We start from the raw sequence: 11,077 nt of genomic DNA, 5'->3' as shown, positions 1-11,077 counted from the left end.
AGTTTTGTATATTTTCTATTTTGATTTCTCTCAAAAGCGATGTTTTTGTTTAGGGCTCTTGTCCTAAAAAGAAGCACCTCACAAATAGGGAAATAACTAAATTCGGTACATTTGCACAGTGATGTATAAAAGAAATTGAAGTAGCTTTAATTGTACCCATTGTCTGAGTCAGTCGTTGGATTGATACCACTGACCAGGTGAACAGTGTCTGAATCCAGTGTAAGACAGTTTCCTTGTTCTTCACTCTAGTGCAGTTAAATACCGACTGAAGAATTCTTTTTACCTGAACCTCAGTCAGTGCAGCCACGTGACGTAATGCGCGAAATTGTCTTATTTTGGTTCGAAGCGGTCTAACTCTACACTCTATCAATCCTGATGGCTACCATTCTCGAGCCTAGTCTCTTCTGTTCCACTCTTCCTGTTCCTCTATTCCAGTACCATGAATTCTTTTCCAGGACAGAGCGTACTAGAAGTAGTTGGACTTTTCTGTTCTGGATTTGTCCAACTGACAAAGAAACAGTATAAGTGAGTCTTTATCAAGGAATACTGCATACCAGAACAAGTTTCACCTCTTCCCTCTGCTGAGTCCATCTTGTAGAATATTCCATCGAGATCTGGAAGACCAGAATCAACTTGTCCTATCCTGTCTGTCTCTCAATGGCTGTTAATTCATATGGCTGCCATTCTAAAGCCTAGTGTCTTTTGTGCCACTCTTCCTGTTCCAATATTCCAGTGCCATGAATTCCTTTACAAAGGACACAGCATACTAGTAGTAGTCAGAATTGTTTGTTTTGCATTTGTCCACCTAACAAAGAAACAGTACAAGTGAATGGTTATCAAGGAACACTGCATACCAAAACAAGTTTGACCTCTTCTCTCCGCCGAGTCTTGTAGATTATTCCATCGAGATCCGGAAGACCGGAATCTACTTGTCATACTCTGTGTCTCATTGACTGCTAATTCAGATGGCTGCCAATCTCAACCCTCAGTGTCTTTTGTTCCACTCTTCCTGTTCCACTATTCCAGTACCATGAATTCCTTTCCAAGGGAAATCGCATACTAGAAGTAGTGGAACTTTGTTTTATATTTGTCCACTAGCCAAAGAAACAGTGCAAGTTAATCTTTATCTAGGAAGTGTTCCCTCTTTCCTCTGCTGAGTCCATCTTGTAGATTATTCTATCGAGGTCTGGAAGGACGGAATCCACTTGTCATATCCTGACTTCCTCTCAATGGCTGTTAATTCGGATGTCTGCCATTCTGAAGCTTAGTCTCTCCTGTTCCACTCTTAGGGTATAGTCACATATAACGTGACACGGCTAGAGGTTGCAGGGAAGTGAGTGTGTAGCTACCAACATCTGCTCACCCAAGACCACACCATTTTCTATCAGTTCCTAAAGGGGCATACGTTCAATTGTTCGTTTGTTTCTAGCCATGGATACTGAAGAGTTTATTTGGGAGATGTTTCGGAGAGCATTTGGGGGATCCTTGTAATCTAATACACATGAATAATATGGTGTTAAAATAACATGGGGAATATATAGGCAATCAACTGCAAATGGATGGCAAATTGAAATAGTGTGTGTTTTTTTGTGTGTTGCAATCTATTTTATTTATCAGAAAGCATTACCATTTAATTACTTTTAAGAATGTTATGTGTATATATATATATATATATATATATATATATATATATATATATATATATATATATATATATACAATTAGAGAGAGAGAGAGAGAGAGAGAGAGAGAGAGAGAGAGAGAGAGAGAGAGAGAGAGAGAGAGAGAGAGAGAGAGAAATTCCAACCAAAAGCTGGAAAGATAACCACAGAAAATCTAAAAGTTAGAGCAAGGAAATTTAAAATGAAAAACTTTTGGTTATATGTTTAAACAATATATTCTATGCAAATACTTGTTAATTCTGAAAGTAGAAGGGCAATAGATTTTCACGAACTAGTCATATTTAAAGCAATTATATTGCCCCATAAGAAAGAGATCGAGGCCGTTTATAGTTCGTCTTTTGTATTGCTAACAAAGAAATAAAAGACTTTTGTGCCATATGCGATTATTCATAAGATTTACCTTAATACAAACGAGACTGGCAATATAAATTGTAAAATTCACTTTTCCCCTCTCTGCTTACTAAATAATATGACTCCAAACACTATTATATAATTTAGTGTTAAGATTAACACTCAGATTTTAAATCAGTAGCAATTTCCTACTCAAACACTATCGTGTCATGATTGTTGAGAGTGAGGAGGAGGCATGAGAGGCCATAAATCCTTTTGTCACTGCCCTGTCACCTAAGTCTTGCCTCTACAACGTTCGCTGCATTCATTGTGGCTGAACACTTACGGCGGTAACTAGCATCAAGGTACGGAGAAAACCAATGGGAGAGCAGGACGATAGTGGTGAGTTTACAGTTTGGCGGCACGTGAATTTTAAAATCCTTCTTGGCGGCCGGGTGAATCTCGTTTCATATTATGAAATTTTTTTCGTAATTAGAGAAAAAATCTTTGCATCTCGTTTCATATTATGAATCTTTCATATACATAAACTTTCGTATCAAGAGGTATCACTATTATTATTATTATTATTATTATTATTATTATTATTATTATTATTATTATTATTATTAATACTGTACTGGCTAAGCTACAACCTTAGATGGAAAAGCAAGATGCTATAAGCCCAAGGGCTCCAACAGGGGGAAATAGACCAGTGAGGAAAGGAAACAAGGAAATAAATAAACTACAAGAGAAGTAATGAACAGATAATATAAAACATTTCAAGAACAGTAAGAATATTTAAACTGATCTTTGATATTTAATCTATAAAAAAAATAAGAGGAAAATAAAAAAAGATAGAATAATGTGCTTGAGTGTACCCTCAAGCAAGAGAACTTTACCCCAAGTCAGTGAAAGACCATGGGACAGAGGCTATGGCAGTATGCAAGACTAGAGAACAATGGTTTGATTTTGAAGTGTCCTCTTACAAAAGCTGCTTACTATAGCTAAAATCTTTTCTCAGAGACAAGGGATTCTATTTAGGTTCCAAGAGACAGTCTAATAGTAAGCTTCATTTAAGTCAATGAAATGTTTATTTTGATCAGTTCAGCTCAAGAAACATTTCAGTAACTACGACTAGCTTGGATAGTGTAATATTGTAAAATATTTGCATTTCAGGTATTAACGGTTGTAGATCCATGCATAACACTGTACTCAAGCATTTAGGATTGGATTTGGGAGTTATAGGTATTATTGCTGACGTATTTAGTGCTGATGTATTTACCTTCTCTTATTAGTGAAAAACCTATTAAAAAAATTTGGGGGGAATACAAGCTCTTTCTTGTTTGGTAGCTTTTAGAAAGCATAAGATGACCTTATCTCTATTTTTAGCTTTCAGACCTAAGAATGATTTTAAGACCAAAAGTTTACCATGATTCTTTCGAATTCCCTCTTTGAAAAAGGAAGCTACGATTGCACCACTAAATAGATATCTTCGTCTAGTAAGGGTCAAGTGTTATTTGATCAAAATTACCGACATTAAGGGTAATTTTTCTACTTTGTTTTGTGTGATTACAATTCCTAATTACCATTTGATCAAAAATACTGTCCTCTCTGGTTACAAGAGTGGACATATGGGCAAATAAGGAGTTACTGTGCATCCATGTCAATGAAAGACTTGATAGTTAGGGTACGTGATATGAGAAGAGAAGCCACTTCCCTGAATGTTTGTAATAGTTTTCTTAGAGAGAGTTTTAGCAGCGGCTCAGTGGCATATCAAATCAGTATTTGTTCCGTAACTGAAATACAAACCACGCTATTTACATGGGGTAATTACTTCAGCGTAGCTGAATGACGAGCCATAAATGTTTTAACGAGGGTTTACTACTCCGCCGCTAGTTAGCGGGGGTAGGGAGGGGTAGCTAGCTACCCCCCCCCCCCCACCACACACACCGGTGAATGCTTCACTTTACTTTTGGCTCGGGAAGAGAACAGACCTGTCTGCGCTCTCCCACGCTTTGACTGCCATATTAATCTGTTTTTTGCTTTTTCTCTTTCGCAGTGTGCTTGATGTTGGCCTCTACTGATAATGCGTACTTGCCCTGGACTTCCCGGCCGCCCTTGTGGGACCTTTATGTCGGCGGTCGACACTGATCCCCACACCTTATGTCCTCACTGTAGGGGCCAGCGGTGTGATAGTGACAACGTATTTATTGAATGTAGGGAGTGGTCTACCTCCCAGTGGGAGAGGTTTGCCCGGCGCCGTAAGAAGAAGGCCAAAAGGGATCTTTCTCCTCCGAAGCTCCCCCTCGAGCGGTCTCTTCCGAGAGGCAAGCGAGTGGTAGCGTAGACCGCTGTGCTGTTGACCGATCCCGGGGTGTGGGAGAGGTAGTTGCCTCCCATAGCGAGGCGGTTGCCCCTCCTCCCCCAGAAGAGGATTTAATGTAACCATGATTTGTTTCAACTTTGGGCTTCATTGGGGCTGCAGGATTCGCCCTCCAAGGAAGCCCTGTTTGACATGATCAAACTGGGTGCAGCCGTCAAACAATCGCCAACTACAGTGGGGATAGATCCTCTGTCTGTGGTTGACGTTGTTGTGACGGAGTCATCCCGTGGGTCAAGCCAAACCCCCGTTCCTGTGGCTGAGATAGCTGACGGCTTAGATTCTCCCTCCAAACACCCTTCGAGGGAAGATCTAAGTCCCACGGTCTCTCCTGCCAGTGATTCTCCCCCTCGGGGGAGTTCACTTACAGAGACTCCTCTTCGGAGGCCCCTTGATGGTCAACTTGCTGATCCCACGGCCCCTTGTGGGCGTATAAGGCGGAAGGCTCGTCCTCCCCTTCGCCGTAGAGGACTTCCTTCCCCTTACAAGGGGGTTAAGAGGCGCCTCTTCGGCTCGTCGTCACCACAGTCCTCTGCGGAGGAGACGACTCGCCGTTCACCGATCCTGCCAGCTACCAACCTGTACCTCTCCGGGGATCGTTCGCGATCACCTTTGGATGATAGTCGTCCTTCGGGACAAAGTGACCAGTCTCATAGACCTTCAACATCCAATGTTCCTGATGCGCGTGATGCGCCACCTGATCCTACCGCTGCGCAGTCTCCGGTCCCTTCGGGGCTGAAGGGTTTTGAGTGCAAAACCGCGCATCTTGCCCTCAAGCGCCAGGTTCCTCCTGTGCGCTCTCCTGCTGCTGTCACTGCTGTGCCTGCCGTTGCCGCTGTTCCTGACTTAGCGCCACGGCGCTCACCCTCACGCGTTCGTGCCACCATTCCTGCTACGCGCCAGGGTCTCCCTGCGCGCCCACGCCCTTCTGGGCCCCGGCGCACTCCGGCAGTTCCTGTTACAGCGCGCCAGCACTCACCTGCGCACACGCGCCCACCGGTGCCCCTGCGGCCACCTGCGCTCACGCGCCCACCGGCGCCCCAGCGTCCCCCGGTTCCTGCCTCATCGCGCGCAGTTCAGGAGGCTCCTTCGCTGGCGCAACAGGCGCCCACAGGCTCCTCCGGACTCGTCGCGCCCGTCTGGAGAGACGCGCAACACGCGCAGTTCCAGCTCCAGTGCTCACGCGCTCACCAACGCGTCAACGCTCTACGACATCCCAGCGCGTCGCCCAGGAGGCTCCCAAGCTAGCGCACGGGCGCTTACGGCCGCCGCTGGGCTCTCCTTCCAGACCGCGCGAGCTTGCACGTGCTTCAACCGCGCACGACACCCCGGTTACGCGCCCTGTTCCTGTCACGCGCCCCGTTCCTGTCTTCAAGGCACCTAATGTAACCCTCCAGCGCACATCTGAGTGCCCTCATCCAACCACGCGCCCTGCGCGGCCGCCGCAGCAGCGCACCCCGGTGCGACCACATCCTGATGCGCGCCATACGCGCCCACGATCGCCAGCGCGTCCAGCGCGCCCACAGGTGAGTATGCCGCTCCTGTCGGACCAGCGCCAACCTCCGCACCAACACGCCATCCCTGCCGCTCGCGATCCTGCACCAGCGCTCATGCGCCCTCGCCCAGTTCTTCCGGACACGCGCTCAGGCGCCCCCATTATCTCGCTCCCTCCGGGGCCACATCAGGACGCTGCGCGCCCTCGCGTTCGGCCGCCTCCCGTGCCGGCTCCTATGCGCCACACGCCCTCGCCATCGCCTATGCGCTCTCGCGACCACGAGCCCGCTCCAGCTGCTGGGCGCTCTCGCACCCACGCACCCACTCCATTGCCAGCGCGCCAGCGCTCCCTCGCCCCTGTATCCTCGCCTGCGCGGCACCGCGCCACCGCGAGATTCCTGTGCCGCGTGAGCCCTTCACCCGCGACCCTGACCAGGGCCCATCACACGAGCCCCAGCGCGAGCGCCGTCAGGCGGACAGGTCTTTGTCTAGTTCCCCTCCCCGCAAGCGCAGACCAGTGCGCTCGCCGGAGGAGGGGCGCTTCCCGGACAGGTCTAGGGACTCTTTCCTTTCAGCCCCACAGGCGAACCCACATTTGTCGACTCCTCCTAGGGATCGCACGACCCCCTTCCCTCCAGAAGGGGTGTCTGACAGCGCGACTGTCAGCCAGCAGCCCTGGTTCGGCACCCTAGTCAGAGCTCTTGTGCAGGCGATTAAGCCCGCCCTCTCTGACGGGGGTCACAAACCAGCGGCAGCTTCCTCCCCCCTGAAGAAGAAGAGAGGAGTCTCTCCCGTAGAAACTCCTCCGAGGCCTATATTGTCTCCTCGGGGAGACGAAGAGGAGGGTCACCAGGAATACCATCTCAGCCTGGATTCGCAAGGTAATACATCTGGCCTTGAATCCTGACCCTCCTCCATCACGTCGCCCTAGAGCGCATGACGTCAGGGGCATGGCTACGTCCCTGGCCTTCAAGAAGAACTTTTCAGTGATGCAGGTCCTTCAAGCAGGGGTGTGGAAGCGTCAGACCACCTTCACGGCCCACTACCTGCAAGACTTGACACACAGGAGGCTCGATACGTTTTCTATCGGCCCTGTGGTGGCTGCACAACAGATGGTCTAACCTCAGGCTCCTTATTGGACAAGTAGCAGAAGGTTGAGGGCATTGTTACCCAGTTTTAGTCTGCGTGAATGAAAAGATCGGCCTGGCCCTTATTCTTTTCTTCATCCTCTCCTCCCTTGGAGAAAGCAGCATCCTGGGTTCCTTGCACAGCTGACCTCGAACCTCTGCAGGTAAGCCATGCTCCCTTGTGTTCCTAGTATTAAGATGTAATACTGTCATGTCCCCATACCCTGACGAGGTGGTATTGGGAGAATCCTAGCCTAGATTTCCATCTGAAAAACTCCAGGTCAACTTCCTAGGACGAGTCACTTCTCACCTTCACACACAGCTTACGTAGGCCGCAGCAGTTTCACAGCTGTCAGCAAGGAGCAGGGACCCCTTACTTCTTGAGTTCCTACACACTCGAGTTTGGGGCTCCCGGGCAAGCCAAAGCCAGTATGGCAGGGTACTTACCACCCATCCTAAGGGTTAAGTCACCCCATGTAAATAGCGTGGTTTGTATTTCAGTTACGGAACAAATGACAAATTCGTAGATAATTTGCATTTTTCCTAACTATACAAACCTTACCTATTTACACGTATGTGCCCGCCAGCCCTGTCCCCCAAGGGAAGTCCTACCTCTAAGCAAAGTGAAGCATTCACCGGTGTGTGTGTGTGTGGGGGGGGGGGGGGCGTTAGCTAGCGGTGGGGTAGTAAACCCTCGTTAAAACTTTTATGGCTTGTCATTCAGCTACGCCGAAGTAATTACCCCATGTAAATAGCTAAGGTTTGTATAGTCAGGAAAAATACAAATTATCTACGAATTTGTCATTTTCTAAACATTATCTTATGGAATCCTGGTTCTCTTACACAGTGTCAGGATTTAGGTCTTGTAAAGTAGAATAGTATTTGCTGGGGATGTGGATTGATGACAATTGGTTTGCTTTTTCATTAATGAATGGATTTAGGTCTGTTTAAAATTTTTCCTTTTTGGAATAAAAGAGTTGGGTAAAGTAGCCTATATAGATACATAGTTATAAACATTAGTAGTACAGCCCAAGTCCATTAAGCATGAAGCTTTTATATAGATCAGATTTAGTTAACATAAAAATAAGAACATGCAAGTATTATGGCCTAGTTGAAGACACACACACAAATACAAATACATGTACAAACAGACTTATATATGTACATACATAAACATAAACGTACATACAATAGGTACACACACATACTCACACATACAGCATATACAGCCTAGCATACATATACAAATACATAAAGAAATACAAATATAAATGTTCATACAAACATACACACACATACATATTCACAAATAAATACATATACATGCACATATACATAAACAATAATTATATAGTATCATAAATAATAATAGTAGAAAAAAATGGTGATAGTAATAAAGATATTGACATGTATGACTATTGATTATAAATTTGCAATAAAGATGATTTAATTTTGCCTTTAAACATAGAGTAATACCTTGAGACACGACCGACCCAACATACGAGAAAATTGAGATACGAGGAGAGTTTTAAGCAAATTTTTATTCTGAGATACGTGGAAAAATCTGAGATACGAGGTACAGTAGTTCCCTGTGCGGCCGCCAGGTGGCCGCGTATGCGAGAGGCTGCTCACGAGGACAGCATCACTCAGTCTTTCCCGTCGGATCTCCGTCGCGTAAAGTTATCTCCGAGCATTGGCCGTATTGTTTGCTTTTTTTATGTGTTTTTTTCATGAATCAGTGCATAATTCATTAAATAAACAATGGGTCCAAAGCAAGCGAGTGCAAACAAGGGTAATGAGAAGAAAAAGCGTATGAGGACAATGGAGATGAAGCATGAAATAATTGCAAAACATGAGAGTGGCGTAAGAGTGACCAAGCTGGCGCGCCATTAGGAGAGGAATACATCGACTATATGTACCATCCTCGAGTAGAAGGATGCTACAAAGAGCACCAAGAATTCCAAAGGAGTAACCATCCTTTCCAAGCTGCGTAGTGATATTCACAATGAGATAGAGAGGCTTCTTTTGACTTGGATAAAGGAGAAACAGTTGGCGGAAGATAGCATGACCGAGACGATCATATGCGAGAAAGCTAGTAGAATCTATAATGACTTGGAAGGGAATCAAGCAACCAAGAAAGGGGAGACTTCGACGCCAGCAGAAACCTTCAAAGCCAGTCGTGGCTGGCTGGATGATTTCAAGAAACGGACTGGGATACACTCGGTTGTGATGCACGGGGAAGCATCAAGTTCCAACGCGAAAGCTGCGGCGGACTTTGTCACAACCTTTGCCTCGGTTATAGCCCAATATGGCTATATCCCCAAACAAGTCTTCAACTGCGATGACACAGGCCTTTTGTGGAAGAAGATGCCCAGGAGGACTTTCATCACGGCAGAGGAGAAGAGACTACCGCGCCATAAACCCATGAAGAACTGGTTAACTCTAGTCTTGTGTGCCAATGCCAGCGGTGACTGTAAGGTCAAGCCACTGCTGGTGTACCACTCTGAAAACCCACGTGCTTTCAAGAGCCAAAGGATCTTGAAAGAAAAACTGCAAGTGATGTGGCGCACTAAAGCTAGGGCTTGGGTTATCCGGCATTTCTTCACAGAATGGGTTAATCTGTGCTTTGGTCCGGCAGTCAAAAAAGATTTGGCTGGGAAAAAACTGTCATTGAAATGTCTCTTGGTACTCGACAATGTCCCTGGTCACCCTCCTGGTCTCGAAGAGGACATTCTTGATGAATTTATGTTCATCAAAGTCCTTTTTGGAGCTCAGGCCATGTCGTCCTGATGGAAGGTTCCTTCAGTAGCTTCCTGAGGGTATATATGACTACAGTAGATATTCCCAGAGAATTAAACTAAAGTTTTCACAGAATTCTAACTTCTGGCGCAAGTACCCATAAGGTTTCTCTTCAGAATATCGTATAATAACAGGGGACGTATGCTTGACACGCCACATAGCTATCTGCACCCCACATAGCGTTTACGCTTCTAGGGGGAAGTTGGTGGCAAGTTATGGGAGGAGCCGATGCAAGGTTCTCCTCCTCCGTTACTGTTACGGTACTCGATGACGTCATGTATGATGCCATGTTTGGCCGCCATCTTGGCTGACGTCACGACCGCGCGCCATCTCCATTCCTTCGCTTGTAGGATCTATGACCAGGTGTTTTTTCCCAGTTGTTCGCTATTAGTTTCATCATGTCGCAATCTTCAGCCTCTCCTGCTTCTGGAAAGTTGAGTACCATAATTCTTATATTGTATAAATCAGCTCTGGCCGTAAAGTAACGCTTTTTTATCTTTAAATACTGTGTTTTGTGGCGGAGCTGTTGCCTTAACCGGAGGCGTCTCTGACGCTGTTGTTCACATCGCATGCTTTAATAAGTTAGCCAGAACAACCTTTCGGGTTTCATAACTAATATCAGTATTAGTTATTTAGTCTTCATTGCTAGGAATTAGTTATATTATGCCGATAGTATTCGTTTTCAGCGAATGTAGGTAGCCGAATCTACGACGCTAAAAGTGCTAGCCTACCCCCTAGGCTTGATGATAGCCTAGGTGTTTTAGTTTACTTTCATGCATGATGTAATGAGTGTTTTTGGGCTCAAGCCATGTCGTCATGATGGAAGGTTCCTTCAGTAGCTTCCTAAGGGTATATATGACTACAGCAGATATTCCCAGAGATTTAAACTAAAGGTTTCACAGAATTCTAACTTCTGGCGCAAGTACCCATAAGGTTTCCTTTTAGGATATTGTATAATAACAGGGGACGTATGCTTGACACGCCACATAGCTATCTGCACCCCACATAGCGTTTACGCTTCGAGGGGGAAGTGTGGCAAGTTATGGGAGGAGCCGTTACTAAGTTCACCTCCTTCGTTACAGTTACGGTACTCGGCGATGTCATAACCGGTCGCCATGTTGGCCGCCATCTTGGTTGACGTCACCATTGTGCGCCATCCCCATTCCTTCTCACGTAGCGTTTATGACCAGGTGTTTTTCCCAGTTTTTTGCTAAGTGATTCATCATGTCGCAATCTTCTGCCTCGCCTTCTTCTGGAAAGTTGAG

General features: G+C 46.0%; 1 protein-coding gene across 1 annotated transcript; it reads left to right on the top strand.

The window, feature by feature from the left end:
- Positions 1-5,924: 5,924 nt before the first annotated feature.
- On the top strand, positions 5,925-9,803 carry LOC137646494 (tigger transposable element-derived protein 1-like). Its single transcript, XM_068379599.1, has 2 exons — positions 5,925-6,293; positions 8,946-9,803. Exons 1-2 carry the CDS (start codon positions 5,925-5,927, stop codon positions 9,801-9,803), a joined length of 1,227 nt encoding a protein of 408 aa, XP_068235700.1.
- The last annotated feature ends 1,274 nt before the right edge of the window (positions 9,804-11,077 follow it).

The sequence above is a fragment of the Palaemon carinicauda genome, chromosome 9, assembly GCF_036898095.1.
Source record: "Palaemon carinicauda isolate YSFRI2023 chromosome 9, ASM3689809v2, whole genome shotgun sequence".
Lineage (NCBI taxonomy): Eukaryota > Metazoa > Arthropoda > Malacostraca > Decapoda > Palaemonidae > Palaemon > Palaemon carinicauda.
Note: the sequence above shows the minus strand (reverse complement) of the source record. Positions and strands in the feature narration are given on the sequence as shown.